Source organism: Ictalurus punctatus, chromosome 20 (genome assembly GCF_001660625.3).
Source record: "Ictalurus punctatus breed USDA103 chromosome 20, Coco_2.0, whole genome shotgun sequence".
NCBI classification, from domain to species: domain Eukaryota; kingdom Metazoa; phylum Chordata; class Actinopteri; order Siluriformes; family Ictaluridae; genus Ictalurus; species Ictalurus punctatus.
The window spans coordinates 13,227,710-13,251,130 of record NC_030435.2 but is presented as its reverse complement, the minus strand read 5'-3'; the positions used below and the strand labels follow the sequence as shown (position 1 = coordinate 13,251,130).

Genomic DNA, 23,421 nt, shown 5'->3' with positions numbered 1-23,421 from the left:
ACCTCCAATCTCAATCCAGACCGCAGAATCTCTCACCATCTTCAAAAAACAGCTAAAGACCCACCTGTTCCATGAACACCTAACCAACTCATAATAAAAATAAATAAATAATTTTTTAAAAATTGCACTTACACCTCTACTCTGCAGTTTGCTTCTTCTGGAATTCAATTAATGGATCTTGTATGGTAGCACTACTTGTATTGTTCTCTGCTTGATATATCGCTTTGCTTGTAACTTTCTCATTTGTAAGTCGCTTTGGATAAAAGCGTCTGTTAAGTGAATAAATGTAAATTTAAATTGAAGAGTGACGAGGTGAAAAAACACTGATAACCCAGAAGAATATTAAGGCTCAAACCTTTTTGGAGAATGTTCTGTGGATTGATGAGTCAAAAGTGGAACTGTTTGGAAGACAGTTGTCCCATAAACCAAGCACTATATTCCACAAAAAAGAACACAATAACTACGGTTAAGCATGGTGGTGGAAGTGTGATGGTGTGGGGATGCATTGCAGCTTCAGGGCCTGGGCAACTTGCAATAATTGAGGGAAACATCAATTCTGATCTCTACCAGAAAATCCTAAAGGAGAATGTCTGGCCTTCAGTCTGTAAATTGTAACTCAAGCACAGCTGGATTATGCAGCAAGAAAATTATCCAAAGCATAGGAGTAAATCCTAGTCCTCGAAGTAAGTGAAAGACTGATCTCCAGTTATCTGAAGTGTTTGGTTGCAGTTATTACTGCTAAAGGTGGCAAAACCAGATTTTAGGTTTAAGGGGGCAATTAATTTTTCAAATTGGTGATAGGTGTTGAATAACTTTTTTTGCTTCAATAAAAAATAAAGAAAGAAGAACTGTATTGTGGGTTTACTCAGGTTCCCTTTGTTGTACTTTGTCTTTCGCTTGAAGATCTAAAACTCTTTAGTATGAGATATACACAAAAACAGAAGAAATCAGAATGGGGGAAATAGTTTCTCACAGCACTGTATATCCCAAAAGTTATGCAAAGCTTAATTCTGGGTCCTCTCTAGCTGTCAAATTACTTTTAGAGGTTTGCTAAAATACAAGTAATTCACAGAATAATATAAAGTTTTATAAACACCATTGGTCTTCAAAAACTCTGTGGATGCATACATGCATAATCCTTTCGTCATCCATAACCATGGTGAAAACCAGAGCGCTCTCACCCCAAAAGAGACATGCACAAGTCAGATAATAGCTGTATAAAGAAGTACATAAGCAGTTAAAAGTACCATTCAGAGCAATCAGGTCACAGTCAAAAAGTCTGGAACAGATCAAATTTGCCAGGTACTGGACAGATAAGTATACTGTTCCACCCTCCTGCCAAATCAGACAGTGAAGAAGACTGTGAGAGAGACAAGAAAAGAACTTCTTTATCTACTCTTGGGGCTGAATTGGCATAAATCCCCAAGGCCATGGTCCAAAATCTACTAGAAAGTCTTCTCAGAAGAGTGGAAGTTGTTATAGCAGCAAAAGAGAGAGCAACTCCATACTAATACCATGGTTTCAGAATGAGATGTTCAGTGCACAAGTGTCCACATACTTTTGGTCATATAGAGTAAATAAACAAATAACCTGGTTGTAAAAAAACAAAACAAAAAAAAAAACCTGTGGTTTAGGAGAAAGGCAGGGATGGGGCTTCAACAAAATATTTTATATATATATATATATATATATATATATATATATATATATATATATATATATATATATATATATATATATATACAGTGAGGGAAAAAAGTATTTGATCCCCTGCTGATTTTGTACGTTTGCCCACTGACAAAGAAATGATCAGTCTATAATTTTAATGGTAGTTGTATTTGAACAGTGAGAGACAGAATAACAACAAAAAAATCCAGAAAAACGCATGTCAAAAATTTTATAAATTAATTTGCATTTTAATGAGGGAAATAAGTATTTGACCCCTCTGCAAAACATGACTTAGTACTTGGTTTAAAAACCCTTGTTGGCAATCACAGAGGTCAGACGTTTCTTGTAGTTGGCCACCAGGTTTGCACACATCTCAGGAGCGATTTTGTCCCACTCCTCTTTGCAGATCTTCTCCAAATCATTAAGGTTTCGAGGCTGACGTTTGGCAACTCGAACCTTCAGCTCTCTCCACAGATTTTCTATGGGATTAAGGTCTGGAGACTGGCTAGGTCACTCCAGGACCTTAATGTGCTTCTTCTTGAGACACTCCTTTGTTGCCTTGGCCGTGTGTTTTGGGTCATTGTCATGCTGGAATACCCATCCACGACCCATTTTCAATGCCCTGGCTGAGGGAAGGAGGTTTTCACCCAAGATTTGACGGTACATGGCACCGTCCATCGTCCCTTTGATGCGGTGAAGTTGTCCTGTCCCCTTAGCAGAAAAAAACCCCCAAAGCATAGTGTTTCCACGTCCATGTTTGACGGTGAGGATGGTGTTCTTGGGGTCATAGGCAGCATTCCTCCTCCTCCAAACACGGCGAGTTGAGTTGATGCCAAAGAGCTCCATTTTGGTCTCATCTGACCTCAACACTTTCACCCAGTTGTCCTCTGAATCATTCAGATGTTCATTGGCAAACTTCAGCGGGCATGTATATGTGCTTTCTTGAGCAGCAGACCTTGCGCGCGCTGCAGAATTTCAGTCCTTCACGGCGTAGTGTGTTACCAATTGTTTTCTTGGTGACTATGGTCCCAGCTGCCTTGAGATCATTGACAAGATCCTCCCGTGTAGTTCTGGGCTGATTCCTCACTGTTCTCATGATCGTTGCAACTCCACGAGGTGAGATCTTGCATGGAGCCCCAGGCCGAGGGAGATCGACAGTTCTTTTGTGCTTCTTCCATTTGCGAATAATCGCACCAACTGTTGTCCCCTTCTCACCAAGCTGCTTGGCAATGGTCTTGTAGCCCATTCCAGACTTGTGTAGGTCTACAATCTTGTCCCTGACATCCTTGGAGAGCTCTTTGGTCTTGGCCATGGTGGAGAGTTTGGAATCTGATTCATTGATTGCTTCTGTGGACAGGTGTCTTTTATACAGGTAACGAGCTGAGATTAGGAGCACTCCCTTTAAGAGTGTGCTCCTAATCTCAGCTCGTTACCTGTATAAAAGACACCTGGGAGCCAGAAATCTTTCTGATTGAGAGGGGGTCAAATACTTTTTTCCCTCATTAAAATGCAAATTAATTTATAAAATTTTTGACATGCGTTTTTCTGGATTTTTTTTGTTGTTATTCTGTCTCTCACTGTTCAAATACAACTACCATTAAAATTATAGACTGATCATTTCTTTGTCAGTGGGCAAACGTACAAAATCAGCAGGGGATCAAATACTTTTTTCCCTCACTGTATATATATATATATATATATATATATGTTTACAGTCCCCTCTGAAACTATTGGAATGGCAAGGCCAATTCACCGACAAGACCAATTAGTTTGTTTTTGCTGTAGACTGAAGAGATTTGGGTTAGAGATCAAAAGATGGATATGAAATGAGAGTTTTGAATTTAAGCCTTTTATTTGGGCCTAGCCAATAGAGCAATTTGGAATGTACTGAAAAAGAAGAAACCACTGTTGTACTGAGTAACCGACACTGAACAGGTCGGCCAAGGAACACAACAACAGCTGATGACAGAAACATTGTAAGAGTTGTGAAGAAAACGCCAAAAACAACAGTCAGTGACATCACCAACAACCTCCAAAGGGCAGGGGTGAAAGTATCACAATCCATCATTTGAGGAAGACTTTGAGAGCAGAAATATAGAGGCCATACTACAAGATGGAATCCACTCATCAGCAGTATGAATCAGAAAGCCAGTCTGGAATTTGCAAAGAACTATAGAGATGAGCCACAAAAGTTCTAGTACCAAGATTAACATTTACCAAAGTGATGGAAAGGCCAAAGTGTGGAGAAAGAAAGGATCTGCTCATGATCCAAAACATGCAAACTCAGTCAAGCATGGTGGAGGTAGTGTCATGGCTTGGGTTTGCATGGCATCTTCTAGAACAGGATCACTAATCTTTATTGATGATGTGGCTCATGATGGAAGCAGCAGAATGAATTCACAAGTTTTCAGGAACATTTTATCTGACAATTTATAAAGAAATGCATCCAAATTAAGAAGAAACCAACAATTTGGTGAAGTCAGTGAGTCACTAGCTTGATGCAGTTATTGAAAACAACGAATATGCAACCAAATTTTAAGTGTGATTTAATTTTCTTCAAATCTTATCTGTTCCTATACATTTTCTTGCCTAAAAAGTGGGTGGTTTGATACAAATGGTTCTATGTTTTGTGGTGTTTAACACATCTATATGCAAATTACCCAGAAATAAAAACGGAAATCCCAAACTCTCCTCTCACATCCATCTTTTGATCTCAAACGCAAATGTTTTTGGTGTACAGGCCAAACGAATTGGCCGTGCCGTTCCAATAGTTTTGGAGGATACTGTATATTGTGTTAATATTCAATTATTAAGCCTCTCTATGTGTTTGAACTCACAATATTGCTTATTATGGATTTTATATGTTAATTTAGGTTTCATGAAAGGTGCCATCCTGGTTTTATACTCCATCCTGGTTTTATACAGCATCCTGGTTTTATACTCCATCCTGGTTTTATACAGCATCCTGGTTTTATATCCATCCTGGTTTGCTAGTTTTTCATTTGTTTCCTTATCTGCTTTCTAGCTCTAATTTTATAGTACATGCCATATTGACAATATTAACTGGATGTATACCTGAAAATAATGTAGAATAATCTCAAAGTATTTATGAAAATTGTTGTGATCTTTCCTTCAACGAATCACAGCACTCTATACTCTAGTTAGAGCATTGTATTAGTAAAAGCAAGAGAAGAGATTGTTCCCTGAGGTAGCATTACAATCCTCCTTATCTAAAACTATTGTATTAGAGTGTGTGTGTGTGTGTGTCAGGCATGAAGGACTTATCTGGAGCCTATACATTGTAGAGAAGATCCAGAAGATGCTGGAAAAACAAAAAGGTTCATATGAGATAATGATGATCATAATGGTAATAATGATCATAATGGTAGGACGCACGATAATATTTTGGACAATAATGGAAAATCATGTTTCTGTTATGTATATGTGATTTGTTCTTCCACAGATGACATTAATGTATGACCAGATGGCTGTGTGTGCTTGTGTGTCAGCAAGGAAGGTAGACATGTAAGAGCTGTCATAATTACATAGGTGTAGAAATGCGGTGGGGTGGATTACTGAAGACAAAATGTCCATTTTATCATCAAAGCGGGTGTATAACAGCAGATAAAGTAAACATGTAAGAGCTGTCATAACAGCCCAGGTGCAGAAATGTGGGGGGTTGATGACTACAAACAACACGACAAGGCCAATTCAACGACAAGACCAATTTGTTTTTCTTTGCTGTAGACTGAAGAGATTTGGGTTTGAGATCAAAAGATGGATATGAAATGAGAGTTTAGAATTTCAGCTTTATTTCCTGGTATTTATACGTAGATGTGTTAAACAAAACATAAAACATAGAATTTTTTGTACCAGACCACCCAATTGGTGTTGACCATGAAGGCCATGGCAGTTTGTCCACATGACAGGAGAATTTAGAATAAAAAAGGTGCTTGAGGAGTTGCTATGATTAAAAGCTCAGTTGGTTGTTTTACAGTTTATGTGTCCTAAAACCAGTGTTTCCTAAAGTGGGAGCCCGAGGTGTCCGTGATGATGATGATGATGATGATTGTTGTTGTAATTGTTATGATTAATATTAACAACAATAACCACAATAATCATCATCATCATATTTTATTAAAGTGGGTGAAATCACAACGCACTATTATCAAAGATGTATTTATTGAGTTTTTATATTAGTCTTTTTGACAGGTCAACTGAATTTGAATGGGTTTAATCCACAGCTCAGTAACTGAAAAACAACTAAGCCAATAATTAATGTCAAATTAAATTACCTACTCACCTCTTCCGTGAACACCCAACCAACCCATAACCCATTTAAATAAATAAAATAATAAATTTACTCTGGCACTTACACCTCTACTCTGCACACTTTGCTTCTTCTGGAACTCAATTAATGGATCTTGTATGGTAGCCCTACTGTATTATTCTCTGCTTGATATATCGCTTTGCTTGTATTTTCTCATTTGTAAGTCACTTTGGATAAAAGCGTCTGCTAAATTAATAAATGTAAATGTAATTTGACCAATAAACAGCCAGAATATTCATGTCCCTGGCTAAAAATGTTTTCTTTAAACTAATAGAGCAGAGATCATCACTTGGTGGACTGCAGTCCAGCTGCTGGCCCAGCAAAGTATTTCACCTGACCTGTAGCAGAACTAATTTCATTCATTTATTTGATGCCACTTTTCAAAACATGAAACATTGCAGCTTTTATGTAAGTTATGCATTTATGCAAATTAGTTACCTGAAGACAGTTCATTTGCCCTCTCTGCTTGGATTAGTGAAGTGATGACATGGCTTGTTCAAAAGAAGAAGAAAAAAAAAGTAAACAAAAATGATGTTTAAAAAAAAAGTAAACAAAAATGATGTTTAAAGATTAGTTAGAGAAGTATGTGTTTGTTCAACATGCTTCAAGTGTCTCATCTGTTCAGAGTCTTTACCACTAGCCAAAAGTGGCAACCTGAAGCCCCAGCCACCCATCTTCCATACCACAAATGGTACCACCCATACCGTCGCGGGCAGGGCATAATCGCACATACATTCACACACAACGGACAATCAGCCTACAGCGCCTGTCTTTGGGCCGGGGGAGGAAACCGGAGTTCCTGGAGGAAACTGCCGAAAACACATGTCAATGCCACACACAGAGCAACGCGCTGATCACTAAACCACCGCCTGGAGCACCAGTACAAAACAAAACAATCACTTAATTCTGTTGTGTCTTATTTACAGCTATGAACTAATCATTATTGGTTAAGCACTAAAAGGTAATTGTTATAACCATTTAGCTGTGTTGGTGTTAGTTGCTTGACCGGACACACCATAGCTATAATTCGTTGGATTTGAGCGGCATCTTGTGGACTTTTCATGAAATGGCGAGGCCTAATTCTCCGTGTTGTTAGCACACATGGAATAATGCCCGCTGTTAGCCTGGGTTTTTAGCTAGAGCCAATACAAATCAAATCACTAACAGTGCATATTATCTACTGCATGCTGGCTGAGAGGCCCTAACCTAAAGAAGCTGCACTGTTGGGGAGAATTGCAGGCAGAATGAACTCGCTGTTTGTTTACTGAATCTGCGAGCGCTGTAACTTTATCTGCGTTTAAATCCGCTGCAGTTTCCTGTAGTGTGACAGGTAACGTTAGATTCAGTCTTGTTTAGGGATTTTATTAGCTGTAGTTATTTCACATATTAACTATAGCTCTGAGTGCAATGTGCAGTAAAATTGCGATTTGGAAATTGTAAAAATGTAAAAGAATATGTCATGCAGTAGCTTAAGTGTTTTTTCTAATCTTATACTGAATAGTCAGTGGAGTGTAATGCTAGCTAAACGCTAGCGAGCGGCTAGGCTAAGGCCTCAGGAGTTCACCGAGGTTTCCTGAGACGTGTGTCCGTTCATTGAGCGCGTGGTTTCGGCTTGAACAGTGTTTAAGCTCCGCTAAATCTTCACAGCCAACTTATGGCACTAGTGAAACGTTATTTTGTTACATTGTTTTGCACAACTAATGCGAAGGTAAATATTGAGCCTTTGCGTTTAGTCATGCTTTTTATTATGTGTTTGTTTTTGTTTTGTTTTTCGTTTGCATATAAAGCAAAGGCTCCATGCTAATAGCTCATTACTTAGCGTGCTGGCTAACCTAGCTAACTGAGCTGTATTTCTAACATTAATAGGGTCCGTGTGAGGGACACTAAGAGCTGTCAGTTTATTAGTAGTAACGACAACACGAGCCGGTTAATTAATTATTATTATTATCATCATTATCCACTGTGTTGCTTATTTGTTTATTACAGTCTAAAGGAAATTGTATATGTATTTTTTTTAATCATCTAAACGTGAAGCAGCTCATTTACCCCTGACTGTTGAAGTGCTTTCAGATCAGCCGACATGTCAGGAATTAAACGGAAACTGGAGGATAAAGATCCAGACTATGAGGACATCACCCAAGTGCAGGAGAGCAAGAGGAGCAAAGTACTTGAAGAGAATGGTAAAAGTTGTCATTTTTGCATGTTAGTTAATATACACAGTGCAGATGGTGTAGTGTGTGTTTAGGGGTGTGAGGTGTGCTCAGGACTGATATTAATCTCACTTCCTCCTGCTCCACAAGGAACTCTGACCAATCCAATCTGCTCCCACAATTATCTTTGTTTATACCTGATATTTTCTGATGAACTTGGCTGGTTCTGTTTGTCATTATGCAAAACAAGTGGCACTAACCAGGGTAAAGCAGTTACTGATGATTAAGGAATGAAAGTAGTAAATGCATATTGAAGTGCAAGCACCACACATGCTCTTATGTCGATGAACATGGCCTGTGTTTGTCCTTCATATCTGACCCCCAACAAGAAAGTTTTAAAAAAAAAAAAAACCTGCACTGTTTGGTCTGACAGAATTCCCATCCTGATACATAACCCTGGTTGGATTTTAAACCCCACAGTGTCACTGCTGCCTCGAGAACAGTCTGAAAGCCACTTTGCTGTTTTGCAGTGACGTGAAACACTGCATTATTATTATTAATCTTATATTTTTAGTCTTATACATTTCAGGAGAGGGGAAAAAAGAAGCTGGCGAGGAAATGAGTGATAACAGGAACTATCTTGTCTCATGTTCCACAACGTTAAACGCCTGACTTGTCATTCATCAATAGATTTTTTAAAAAAAAAGTTGGCAAATTTTTGTGGTGCAAGAGGAAGAAAACACCTTGGGGAAGTGCTGTTATAGGCATATAATTCATTGTTTGGGTGGTAACACTAACTTTGTTGTGTGTTATTCCTTATACTGAGTCTCTTACACTGGCAGTTTCATTGCTGTTGTTGATGTGTACTATGAAACCCATGATGCCATTGTAAAGTTATTAGGCAGCGAAATAATGTTATGCTCCCTGCCTTTATAAAGTGTTTTTGTTTTTAAGCACGTGATGTCACAATACAGAAGATCGAAGTGATCATCAGAGACCAGTTTGCCCTGGAGATGAAGAACAAAGAGCATGAGATTGAGGTTATCGGCCAGGTAAGACCAGTCTGTGTGGTTTAATGTCAGTATGGGTCTTTTGTTTGTTTGATTGTTGTTTATTTATAATTATGACTTGGAAGTCTTTTTTCATTTATCATCCTGCAAATTGTAGTCAGTTTTAAAGACTTTGGTGAACTTGCTCGGTCAGTTTATTTGATCCTGGTTATTGTTGACAGTATCTGTATAAGCCTGCAACTGCGAGTACTCTGTGTTTCATCCACAGTTTTTTTTTTTTTGTTTTGTTTTTTTGTTTTTTAATGCAGCTTTCAGTTTTTTCATTTCTGCTGATGTTCGAAATATCTGTTCCAGTCTCCTCCTTAATGGGTTTTGGATGATACTCTGTTGTCTGCATATTGTTGTTGCATCTTTCTCATAATGCAGAATATTCTCATAATAGTACTTCATGGGAAAATACAAGGATATGCATTTAATTTGATGGTAAGAAATTTGCTAAACGTTTAGATGTAAACATTAGATCTGGAAGGTGTAAATGGTTCAGAAGTGCACAAAATATATTACAAAGTGTTTTTAAAATTTTGATTTTATTTATTACATTTTGGCAAATGTGTGCATCACAAAAGTATTTGGACAGTGACAATTTTCGTATTTCTGCCTCTGTACACCACCACAATGGATTTAAAATGAAGCAATCATGATTTAATTCAAGGGGTTAAACAAAAATATTGCATTAACCATTTAGGAATTACAGACTTTTTTTTTTTTTGCAGAGTCCCTCCATTTTCACAGACGCAAAAATAATTGGACAAACTAACATGATCATAAATATTAGGAGTATGTTTAATACTAGGATGCAAATCCTTTGCAGACAATGACTGCCTGAAATCTGGAATACATGGACTTCACCAAATACTGAGTTTCCTCCCATGAGATGCTTTACCAGGCTTTTACTGCAGCTGCCTTCAGTTGTTGCTTGTTTGATGGGGGGACGGGCTATAATTCCTAAATGGTTAATGCAATATTTTTGTTAAACCCCTTGAACTAAAGCTGAAAGCCTACACACCAATCACATCTTTGATTGCTTCATTTCGAATCCATTATGGTGGAGTACAGAGGCAAAATTACAGACGTTGTGTGACTGTCTAAATACTTATGGACTCAGTGTTATGTATATACTGCTTTATAAAGGCAGATTGTTCCTAACTGCATTTGATGCAGTTACATTGTGTGTGTACGCATAAAATAAAAGTAAATGCCATTCTAAGGTTACGGGGTTTATATACTAGCACATTTAAATAAATAAATAAGTAAATACAATATAAGTCTAATAATATGTAATGCAGTAGTAACCACATTCTCCATGAACTGGAAGATTAAACAATTGGCATGCAAATGGTACGAGATTTTATTAACCGTTTCTTCCCTGTAGCGTCTGAACGAGGCGAGGAGGATGATGGACAAGCTGAGAGCCTGCATCGTGGCCAGTTACTACACTAATGCTGGCCTTACCAAAGTTTCTGAGGTAAAACTGAACTCCCTTTGATGTTAGAGTCGTCTCCTGATATAAAGTTTTGTTAATATGAATTGCCTTAAATGTTAGATCAGTTTGTGAAGGTCCAGCTACATAAAATTCCATACTTACAAATGTCCAGATAAGCAAATGGTCTGCACTTGTATAGTGCTTTTTTAACCTTAGCGGTTCCAAAGCGCTTTACACTGTGTCTCATTCACCCATTCACACACACACACACACACACACACACACACACACACACACACACACACACACACACACACCTGTGGTAGCAGAGCTGCCTTGCAAGGCGCTAACTTGCCGGCGGGAGCAACTTTGGGTTCAGTGTCTTGCCCAAGGACATTTCCACATGTGGAGTCATGTGGGCCAGGAATCGAACCGCCAACCCTACGATTAGTGGCCAACCCACTCAACCACCTGAGCCACTGCCACTCACAAGGCGGCTCATATATCAAGCAATCAATATAAGTAAATTCTTACAACAGTTACCTTTTAATGCTTAACCAGTAATTAGTTCATCGCTATAAATAAGACATTTTGTTTCAGGACGCTTATCCACAGAGGTGTAGTGGATAGCGTTGCCGCCTTACAGCTACAGGCTTCACGGTTGGATCATGAGGTCAGGCCACACTCTGGTGGGGAGATTGATGACACTAAATTGTCCTAGCTGTGAATGTGTGTACATGGTGCCTGAGATTTAGTGTCCCACCCAGGGTGTGTTTTTGCCTCATAGTTAGTGTTACCTGGACAGGCTCCATATCCACTACAACCCTGAACAGGATAAAAGTGGTGACTGAAGAAGAATGACTCTTTTGGTTCTTTACCTCACTTTACTTCTTTTGACTAATTCCACAGATGAATCACTGTCTGACTGGTTTTGTAATTCCCTTTTTTTTTTTTTTGGCAACCATGTTGTCCCATTTGTGGCCTAATGTCTCTAACGCAGTAACTAGTTTCTCGTCCAATGAGCTGCCTTCAGCTAAACAATGCACATAAATGCATGTGACTGGATAAACTATAAGAGATGATCTGATACGGAAACTGTGCTGGTTAATTTTTTTTAAAAGCTAGAAAGCCAGTATGTTTATCGTCTCTTCTACAGAAATACATTGCTGTTTTCAAATATGGACAGATGTCTGCCAATTGACGGCCCCTGTTATAGCAGAGAATGTGTTTGTGTGTGTATAGATAATATATATATTATATACAAAAGGAACTGTCAACGTGCAGTACATTGGGACTGGAATCCAGTTTTACAGTTTCTATTCAGGAGAGCAGGTTTAAGTTTCGCTTAAATATTTTTTTTTTTCTCCTCAAGTCCTCAATGAGTGATTTGAATCATCCAGCTATCAAGCGCTTCCTGGAGTCTCCATCTCGCTCATCGTCCCCTTTGAACCAGGGTTCCGAGGCACACTCTGTAGGCCACTCGGAGACGGAGTCCCTGAGCCAGCCAACAGAGCCAGGAGAAAGAGACACTCCGGGCTGGAAAGAGGAAGAATTCAGGCCTCTGGAGCACAGACCGGGACGCAATACAGGCAAGGTGAGGTGGCTGAGGTACACACAGGAGATGCATACTCTGGGTACAATTGCTGCATGCAGGATATATAGATATATACAGTGCTGTGAAAAAGTATTTACCTGTTTTCTTCTGTTTTTGTGTATCTCATAGTAAACTTTTAGAATTTCAAATTAAACACAACATAAAACAAAGACAACCCGAGTAAACACAATACAGTTTTTATTTTTTATTGAAGCAAAAAAAGTTATCCAACACCTATCACCCATGTGGAAAAACTAATTGGCCCCTTAAATTTAAAATCTGGTTGTGCCACCTTTAGCAACAATAACTGCAACCAAATGCTTCCGATAACTGTGGGAAGTGGTTATTTGGACTTTGAACTTCTGATCAGAAGGTTGTAAGTTCAAATCCCAGCACTGCCACTGCTGGACCCTTGAGCAAGGCCCTTAACCCTCAACTGCTCAGGGTAAGGCTGTCTGCCAAATGCCATAAATGTAATGTAAAATGTAACTGGAGATCAGTCTTTCACTTACTTCTAGCACTAGGATTTACTCTTGTGCTTCGGATAATTTTCTTGCAGCATAAACCAATTACGTCTCAGTTTCAATTTACAGACTGAAGACCGGACATTCTCCTTTAGGATTTTTGGGTAGAGAGCCTAATTAATGTTTTCCTCAATTATTGCAAGTTGCCCAGGCCCTGAAGCAGCAAACCATCCCCATACCATCACACTTCCACCACCAAGCTTGACTGTAGTTATGATTTTCTTTTTGTGGAATTCGGTGTTTGGTTTACGCCAGATGTAATGGGACCCCTGTCTTCCAAACAGTTCCACATCCGACTCATCAGTCCACAGAACATTCTCCCAAATGGTTTGAGGATCATCAAGGTGTATTTTGGCAAAATTCAGAAGAGGCTTAATGTTCTTCTGGGTCAGCAGTGGTTTTCACCTCGCCACTCTTCCATGGATGCCATTTTTGCCCAGTGTCTTTCTGATAGTGGAGTCATGAACAGTGACCTTTATTGATGCAAGAGAGGCCTGTAGATCCTTTGATGTTGTCATTGGCTCTTTTGTTACTTCCTGGATGAGTAGTTGCTGTGGTCTTGGAGGAATTTTGGAAGATCGGGCACTCCTGGGAAGGTTCCTTACTGTGCAGAGTTTTTCCATTTGGAGATAATGTGGTTCTTTGGAGTCCCAGAGCCTTTGAAATAGCTTTGTAACCCTTCTCTGACTGATGTATTTCAATCACCTTCTTCCTCATCATTTCTTTCAATTTTGCCATACTGTGTTACTGGATAAGACCTTTTAACCAACTTCATGCTGTTGAAAAAGTTCTATTTAAGTGTTGATGTGATTGAACAGGGTTTGCAGTAATCAGGCCTGGTTGTGTCTAGTCCAGCTGAACCCCATTATGAATGCATTTTCATAGATTTTTGGAATTAGTAACTATGGGGGCAAATACATTTTCACACAGGCCAGGTTGGTATTGAATACGTTTTTGCTCCAATAAATGACTATCATTTAAAAACTGTATTTTGTGTTTAATCAGGATGGCTTTGTTTTATCTTAGATTTTGTTTTAATTTCTGAAACAATATACACCAAAACAGAAGAAATCAGGATGGGTTAAATACTTTTTCACAGCACTGTAGGTGTATGGAGGAAATTTCATAATAAGGGATATGGGATCTGTATATCCTAGCATTTCAGTCATCTTTCTGTTGCTGTTGCCATATTTGGGACGAAATTTCTGGCTTCACTAGACTCCTATATTGTATCCAGCTAGTTAACAAAGCATGATGCACAGTCCACTGCACTTGTTGAAAAAGTATTGTGTGTAGTGAAGTGTATTACGGCAGCCGGTTATCAGTATACATGAAATAGAAGCTTCTGTATAAAGCACAGACACAAAAACATTTATGCAATAAGTCCTCAAAATGGTGTGATGTCGCATGAAACACAAGGATATAATGTTATAAACAATATACGTAGGTATAAATCTCTTTTTCTTTTTTGGATATCTATCTGCGCAGGACACATTTGGTGTGCCATCACCTGTAGACCAGCACATCACATTCCACACTACAGGAGAGGAGGCATCACGACTCTATGTGAAGAAAACCATCGTTGTGGGCAACGTATCAAAGTAGAGTACCATCATGTTTTTGTCTTTGCTTCATGTTCCTAATGTTGTTAATATTTGATGTTCTGATCGATCTTGCTAACCTCATGTAGCTGTCCAGAAACGTTTGAGATCTTTGCATAACCACTTGCTTCAGAGCTTTTGATAACAATGGTCATAAACAATTGCAAGAATTCTTCATCTGCATGCAGAAAAGTCACATCAAGTAGATTCTTTCTGTCATTTTATTAGTGTATACACATTAAGTGGGACACATACAGTTGCAGGACCAACACAAAAGACACAAAAGTCTTTCTACACATGGTCAGATCAAGCATAAATAATAAGCACAGTGGGTCACAGCTCTATAAGAACCGACATGACTAAAAAGATGGGTTAAAGCAAGGTGATTATTGTTGACAATTTTTAACAAGAAAAACTTGAGCTGTTAGGAAGCTACAGTTTCTCCATTAATACTATGATGTAGTTAGAAAACATATACTACTGAACTGTGAAATAACTGTGTAGCTTACCTAACAGCAGAATTGAGTTAGGTAAAACAACATAATTTAGTTTATTTAGTCAAAAAACCATTACACTTTTGTTCTTAAATGGCGTTGCTGTTAACTTGACACAGTCCAGAGATTAGCTGTGTCGGAACAGCTCCCAAAACTAAATGTCTTTTTCAGGCTGCCTTACATAGATTTAATGTACAGGTGTCCATGTGATGTGAGAGATTTCTTCCTTTCTCTACTTCCATATAGACCGTCCTGTTTTTATTTATTTTTATATGTATGACAAATTAGGGTATTTACATGCATTTGAGTGACTGCCTTCAAACAAATGCACGTTATATATTGATTTCTGTAGCTTGAAAAAAAAGTTGTTATTTAAAAGAAAGATCTGTATCGTAGCCGGAAATATTTTTAAATGATTCTACTAAAAACGATGGTTTGAGATCATTTCTCCTATATAGGTCTTGTTACAAACCTCAACTCGCACACAAATAATGGTATCAGCTCTCTTTCTTATGGTCCATTTGTCTTTGTCAAATTATTCATCTTTCTCTCTTTGTGTCTCTTTCTCTGTCTTTCTGTCACTCTCAGGTATATAGCTCCAGATAAAAGAGAAGAGAATGACCAGTCCACTCATAAGTGGATGGTGTATGTCCGAGGTTCACGAAAAGAGCCCAGCATCGACCACTTTGTGAAGAAGGTTTGGTTTTTCCTGCACCCCAGCTATAAACCCAATGACCTGGTGGAGGTCAGGTATGTGGTCAACTACACAAACTGGATCTTCTGAGCATGCTAGAACAGTGGGTCTCAACGCCAGTTACTGAAAAATGGCTTCTCAACAAGTGCACTTAATTACACACCGATCGGCCATAACATTAAAACCACCAGCCTAATATTATGTAGGCCCCCCTTGTGTCCCCAAAACAGCTCTGACCAATTGAGGCATGAACTACACAAGCCCTCTGAATATGTGCTGTGGTATCTGGCACCAAGGCGTTCACCGCAGATCCTTTAGCAGACCAAGTCCTATAAGTTGCGAGGTCAGACCTCCATGGATTGGACTTGTTTGTCCAGCACATCCCACAGATCAGATTGAGATCTCTGCGATTTGAAGGCCAAGTCAACACCCTGACTCTTTGTCATGTTCTTCAAACCTTTCTTGAACAATTTTTGCAGTGTGGCAGGGCGCATTATGATTCTGAAAGAGGTCACTGCCATTAGGGAATACTGTTCATATGAATGGGTGTACTTGGTCTGCAACAGTGTTTAGGTAGGTGGTACGTGTCAAAGTAACATTCACATGAAGGCCAGGACCCAAGCTATCCCAGCAGAACATTGCCCAGAGCATCACAGCATGGGCACTCTGACTGGCCTGTGCCTGCGTAGCTCCATACGCAGCAAGCTGTGATGCACTGTGTGTACTGACATCTTTCTATCATAGTCAGAATGAACTTTTTCAGCAAGTTGTGCTACAGTAGCTCTTCTGTTGGATCAGACCAGACCGGCTAGCCTTCACTCCCCACGCTCATCAATGAGCCTAGGCTGCCCATCACCCTGTCATTAGCTCACCGGTTGTCTTTCCTTAGACCACTTTTGGTAGGTACTAACCACTGCATACCGGGAACATACCACAAGACCTGCTGTTTTGGAGATGATCTGACCCAGTCGTCTATCCATCAAAATTGGGCCCTTTCCAGAGTCACTCTGATCCTTACGCTTGCCCATTTTTCCTGTTTCCAACACATCAATTTTGAGAACAGACTCTTCACTTGCAGTCTAATATCTCCCAGCACATGGCAGGTGCCATTGTTACGAGATAATCAGTGTTATTCACTTCACCTGTGAGTAGTTTTAATGTTATTGTTGATCAGTGTATGTTTATAATTATTTAACACATTAAGTCTTCTGTATATACAAGTTGTGTTTGTTAGCCTCTTTTGTCTTTTATTATTTTTCAAGTTTTGAGCGCAGTGTTGAAGCTAGGTGGGTTGGTAGACATTTATAAATACATGTGATCTATACTGCAGTCAGCTACAATTATTACTACAACAGAAACTATAGTATGTGACATAATTGAACAGTAACTGTGTGAATATGAGTAACTGCTGAGAGAATTACGTGTGTGTGTGTGTGTGTGTGTGTGTGTGTGTGTGTGTGTGTGCCTGTGCAGTGAACCCCCGTTTCACCTGACACGGCGGGGATGGGGTGAGTTTCCTGTGCGTGTGCAGATCCACTTTAAAGACCAGCGGAACAAACGTATTGATATCATCCATAATCTGAAGGTCAGAGTTCTTACTGATCAATTTTATTTATTATTTTTTTATCCATCACTAAGATGGTCTTTATATGTCTTATCTATATAAATATATTAATTAAGAGTTTTAGAAATGTCTTTTAGTTTGAACCCCCACTCACTAGCTAAATCTCCCCCATCACACAACAGCTACCCACCAGGGAGGGTGAAGAGCTAACACTGCAGAGACACGTAAAGCCAGCCAACCACGTTTTGTCAAACTGCTGTTCATGCATTGTGACATGGCAGAGTTACACACTCCGAGGAAAGCACTGACTACGTTTACATGGACAGCAATAATCTAATTATTGACCTTAATTTAAGTAAGGTAATAAAGTGATTAAGGTGTTTACATGAGTTGCTTTTAGAATACTCCTGTCATGTACCCGTTTTACATGTTATGGAACATAATTAGATTAAGAGCCCGTGTCATTACGTCACCGCGCCACGCCGTCCGACGTCCCTCCAGAAATTCACGTATCAACATACAGTTCGTCTTCGTTATGGTACCGTATACAGTTTTGGGTGTTTTTATTTATTTTTTTTTTACGAATGCTTAAGTGCAGTTAATTATTTGTCATGCTATACGTGCTAATAGACAACTGCTTGAAGCGGTGGGTGTGTCCCAACTCGCGTAGTTACCGTCTATATAGTAGCCGAGATACATGTATTTTTCCCCACTACAGGCCTATAGTAGGAAAGTATGCGATTTGGGACGCAGCCGAACTCTCCTGTTCGCCGTAAAACGTAAAACTGCCGTGTGTGATCGTGTCCTGTCGCAAAATGCGGTGAAAACTCCCACACGACGTTCATAATGTGATTAAGGTGTTTACATGTCACTACTACACGTCCATAATGCAACTAAAACAGGAGTACTCCACCTGTCTTAATTAGATTATTGCTTAACTTCGATTATGACCTTAATTAGATTAAGGTAAGTAAAAATTGCTGTTTACATGGTAGTTTCTTAGAGTATGGTCTTAATCGGCTTAAGAGTGGATTATTTTTGTCCATGTAAACACAGCTACTGTTTCGCATATCTGAGCTCACAGATGTCCACAATTGGCTCATGTTTCTCTGATTGATAGGAGAATGAGTGAGCTGTCCCTCCCAGCTATGGATGGCTGTAGCATTGTTGTGATTCACAGTCTTCTGAAGATAAGATGATTTGGTGTTGCAAAGATTTTAGAACAGGTTTTTGAAAAGGTTTTAGGGACTAACAGAATAAGAGAGAGATGAAAGCATATCTGTTGGTTTTCACTGTGGAACTTCCTCAGCTTAGAGTATTTCATCTTTGATTGTAGCTTTGGCTGTTGTTGTTTTTTCAGCGTTACCATTCAGTTGCTGAACTTTTTCTGTTTTTCTGTGTCATCACAGCTGGACAGGACATACACAGGATTGCAGACTCTTGGAGCAGAGACGGTATGAGACCATATGAAGACTCTGGGATAGTACATGATCATCTTTAATTTGATACGTCAATGTTTTTTTTTTTTTTTTTTTTTTTTTTTTTTTTTTTTTTTTGTGTGTAAATCTTGACTGGCGTGTTGCCTGCAGTTTTATGTCAGTGGTCCTCATTTCTGTTCCAACGAGTCTGTCGAATGCTCACTTCATTTTTAGGACTAGGACTCTTGAGGCAACCATGCTTACACATTCTGAGATTTGACTGTTACTTTAAAAAAAAAATTTTTTATTATATCACACAGTGTGCATCCTACATTAGAGAGGAAACCTCTTCTTGGAACCTTTCACCTGATGAAAAATGTCTCACCCTGTGTAATGTTTGGACAGTACAACTGTGTTTTAGAGCCACTTTTTTATTTATTTATTTATTTATTTTTTTAATGCAAAAATACAAGCTTTTTTTAAGTTATAATATTTAAAGAAATAAGTCATATCTGGGATTATGAGGGGAAAAAAGCTGCAATATTTTGAGAGTAAAGTCACAATATTTACAGATAAGGAAATACTTAATCTTCTGCTGCATCATCACCAGATTAAGACTGTGATTGTGTTTATTTAAAAGAAAGAACCACAAGAACTTGTCCCTTCTGTTGAAGGTGATGTCACAGGCAGTGGTCGCCTTCAAAGCTATCAATGTTTACATCTGCAGCATAACAGCTGTAACTTCATCGTGCTCAGTACAGCGATTGCACCCCCAATGCATTACGACACATGGACTTGCCATTAAATTTATTGTAAGAGTCTATATGCCTTAATGCATCGGAGGCTTAATGCTGAGCGCACACAACTGTAACCATCGGTAGCCTTGAGGGTGACCTGTGATTTCTCCTTCATGAAGAGACGGTAACTTCAAATCCTTAACATACGTCATTTTAACACACAAACATTGCTCGGATGTGTACCATTTTGTCAGTTTTATGACTTTATTCTCAAAATATTGTGATTTTTTTTTTTTCTTGTAATATGATCACTTTTTTCCCCTTAAACTCTTATGACTTTATTAGCAAAATCCTATATTTTTATTTTTTAAACAATGGCCCAAAATGCCTTCATGACAGTACCAGGTGATCCAGAAACATGTCCTACTTGAAATCACACTCAGCAGCTTATGATAGGCACCAATTTAGCCCCTAGTAAATTGAGAATGTGAACTGACTGAGTTTTTTGACATTTTTTTCTATCAAGTTACCAAGTAGCATGGATTTTTAAACACTGTAAAAAAAAAAAAAAATTATAAAAACCAACTACTACTTTACAAGACTTCTTTCAATCCAGATGAGGTCTGTTAACATGTCTTATTAGCTTGAGTCAGGTTTCAGCTCTTCTTATTGTGGATTGGAGTCTTAATGCGAGACTGTGCACACAAACACGCATACATGATGCACACAAATAATTGACACCATTACACACAAACAGCTCATACTGCTGGTTCATTCTTACACATTAATTGTAGAAACCAACTGCTGACTATGATGTAACACAACCAGTGTGGCATAGCATAATGTTTATGTGCAGCTGTAGGTTTTAGGGATCCATGTGCAATTTTACTTCCATATTTGCTTACTTACTTAACCCTAAGACAGCATTACTGTGCAGAATTACCTGGTCTTCCTTTTGATTGCCAGAAATGGTTAAATAGACTATTTGAATGCTCTGCTGTAGTTATTGCCATTACTGATGTGCATCTTGAACACAAATCTGAGTTTATCTCTCTTGTAGTCACTTGTTTGTTGTGTTGGCTGCCTCATTGTGGTGGTGGTTTGATTAATTTCTTCTTTTCTGTAGGTGGTGGATGTTGAGTTACACAGAAACTCCCTTGGTGATGACTTCATCCCCTTTCCTTCTTCTTTCTCCTCATCATCATCTTCCTCCTCTCATCTGGCAAGTGCAGCTGCCCCTGGTATATTGGCTGGAAAATCTGCAAGTCAGAATTCCCAGAATTCCTGCCGTGCTGTGTCACCCTCTCAACTGTCTCCTGACTCTAGCTTAGAGAAAGGTATGGTGATTTTAAAAACAAGTTGTCCAGGCTTCCAATGATCACTGATCATTCTACACATAAGTATAGTGATCACATTGTGAAACATAAGACAGGCACAGGTACTTTGTTAATCACTCTAATTAGGCACTTGCTCCTTACAACAGTTGATATGCTGTCTAATATCAGCTGTAAGGCAAATTTAGGCTTACAATAACTTGCAGTAACTGATTCACCAAACAAGTGTACTTCCCTTTAATAAAAAGTGCTCAATTGGAGTTCTACTCAAATCCGATGTTTAGGCATTTCAAGTTCAATAATTGCATTGAAATCCTGAATATTCACTTGAGTTCAAGTGGGACCATTTAGGTGCAGCATTCCTGCACTAGTTATTTTCTCCTTCCTCTATCCCAGGTGTGAAGAGCGAGTCTGGACGATCGTCATGTTCTGAGCGAATTGGGTCACAAGCCAAAGGTGTGGAAAAAATCACCCAGGGCTCTCATAGCAGCTCAGCTTTTCAACCAATTACAGCCAGCTGTAAGATCATGCCCCAGGGACAGGCACCCAGTCCTGCTGAGTCACCTGGGAAATCCTTTCAGCCAATCACCATGAGCTGCAAGATTGTATCTGGTGAGTCTCCATGGGAGGAGAGTTAATATGCCATTGAAAACAGAACCTTTGTCATTATTTTTGTATAATGATTCATTGGAATAGATGGAAGGATGGAGGAATGCATTCATGTATAGATAGATGGATAGAGGAATGCATGGATGTATAGATGGAGGAATGCATGGCTGTATAGATGGATGGATGGAGGAATGCATTCATAGATGGATGGATGGAGGAATGCATTCATGCATGGATGGATGGAAGGGGGAATGTATAGCTGGATGTATGGAGAAATGGATGGATAGAGGAATGCATGGATGTATAGATGGATGCATGGGTGTGTGTGTGTATATATAGTGTATGGATGGAGGAATGCATTAATGGAGGAATGCATTTATGTATGTATAGATGGATGGTTGGGGGAATGTATAGCTGGATGTGTGGAGGAATGCATGGATGTATAGATGGATGGATGGAGGAATGCATGGATGGATGGAGGAATGGATGGAGGAATGCATGGATGTATAGATGAATGTATAGATGGATGCATAGATGGATGCATGGATGTATAGATAGTGGATGGATGTATGGAGGAATGCATGGATGTATAGATGAATGCATAGATGAATGCAGGGATGTATAGATAGTGGATGGATGGAGGAATGCATGGATGGATTGATGGAAGAATGCAGGGATGGATGGAGGAATGCATTTATGTATAGATGGATGGATGGGGGAATGTATAGCTGGATGTATGGAGAAATGGATGGATAGAGGAATGCATGGATGTATAGATGGATGCATGGGTGTGTGTGTGTGTATATATAGTGTATGGATGGATTGATGGAAGAATGCATGGATGGATTTATAGAGGGATGCATAGCTGGATGTATGTATAGATGGATGATTCATGGATGGATGGATGGATGCATGTATGGATAGGACGGACGTATGGATGGATGGCTGCATGGATGTATGTATAGAGGAATGGATGGGATGGACGTATAGATGGATGGATGCATGTATAGATGGATGGATGGCTGTATGGACGTATGTATAGAGGGATGGATTGGATGGAAGCAAGGATGCATGTATAGGTGGATTGATGTATAGAGGGATGCATAGATGGATGTATGCATAGATGGAGGTATGTATAGATGGATGGGTGCAGGGATGGATGGATGGTTGCATGGATGCATGTGTAGAGGGATGGATGTATGTATGTATAGAGGGATGCATTGATGGATGTATAGATGGATGGACAGACGGATTCATGCATTAATGGATGGATGTATAGGTGGATGCATGGATGTATGTATAGCGGGATGCATGGATGGATAGATGGATGCATGGATGTATAGATGGATGGAAGTTATAGATGGATGGGTGGATGCAAGCGTGGCTGGATGGATGTAAGGGTGGCTGGATAGATGAATAGATGGGTGGATGGATGGATAGATGGATGGACGCAAGGATGGACGTATAGACGGATGCATAGATGATGGCTCGATGGATGTATAGACGCAAGGATGGACGACATAGACGGATGGATGCATGCGTGCATGAATACATGCATGGATGGATGCATGCAAGGGTAGTTGGTGGGACGGATGCAAGGGTGGATGGATGGAGGGATGTATAGGTGGATGGATGGATGTATAGGTGGCTGGATGGGTGGAGGGATGTATGGGTGGATGGATGGAGGTATGGAAGGGTGCATGGCTGTATAGATGGATGGATGTATGTATAGCTGGATGGATGGATGGATAGGTGCATAGATAAATATAGATAAGAAAACATTTCCCGTTAGCAGCAGTAGTGTTTTGTTCTAGTAGTTTCTTGGTATTAAAACTGTGTGTGTGTGTTTTCCAGGTTCCCCTATTTCCACCCCTAGTCACTCTCCCTTGTCTAGAACACCCACTTCCACCCCTGTACACATGAAGACCAGCTCATCTGTCAACAACCCTTACCTCATCGCTGACAAGCCAGGTCAGGTGATCAGCATGACCACACCCACTACAGGTATTCCATTTACTTATACAGTGTTGTTTTAAATTATTATTCCATTATCTTTCACTTGAATGATTTTTACTTAAGATGTCAGGAATGCAAATCTCAACATAAACTCAGTAGTGTATAATAAAGAACTTGTAGCTATTAATGTAGTGGAAAGAAATCAAAATTGAATAAAGAGAAAGAACCTTTTTATATAACATAGCACCAAATGGT

The 23,421-nt window shown here is 39.3% G+C and overlaps 1 protein-coding gene across 2 annotated transcripts in view; it reads left to right on the top strand.

The window, feature by feature from the left end:
- The first annotated feature begins 7,060 nt into the window (after positions 1-7,060).
- Positions 7,061-23,421, top strand: part of yeats2 (YEATS domain containing 2) — a 59,551-nt gene continuing 43,190 nt past the window's right edge. The window contains exons 1-12 of one of the 2 annotated variants that reach the window (XM_053673559.1): positions 7,061-7,328; positions 8,060-8,178; positions 9,103-9,200; positions 10,591-10,683; positions 12,014-12,235; positions 14,248-14,360; positions 15,443-15,604; positions 17,022-17,133; positions 18,522-18,566; positions 20,394-20,604; positions 20,998-21,213; positions 23,065-23,214. In XM_053673559.1, coding sequence (XP_053529534.1) covers positions 8,079-8,178; positions 9,103-9,200; positions 10,591-10,683; positions 12,014-12,235; positions 14,248-14,360; positions 15,443-15,604; positions 17,022-17,133; positions 18,522-18,566; positions 20,394-20,604; positions 20,998-21,213; positions 23,065-23,214 — 1,522 coding nt within the window. In that variant the 5' untranslated portion in view covers positions 7,061-7,328; positions 8,060-8,078. The other variant, XM_053673558.1, reaches the window with a different exon arrangement.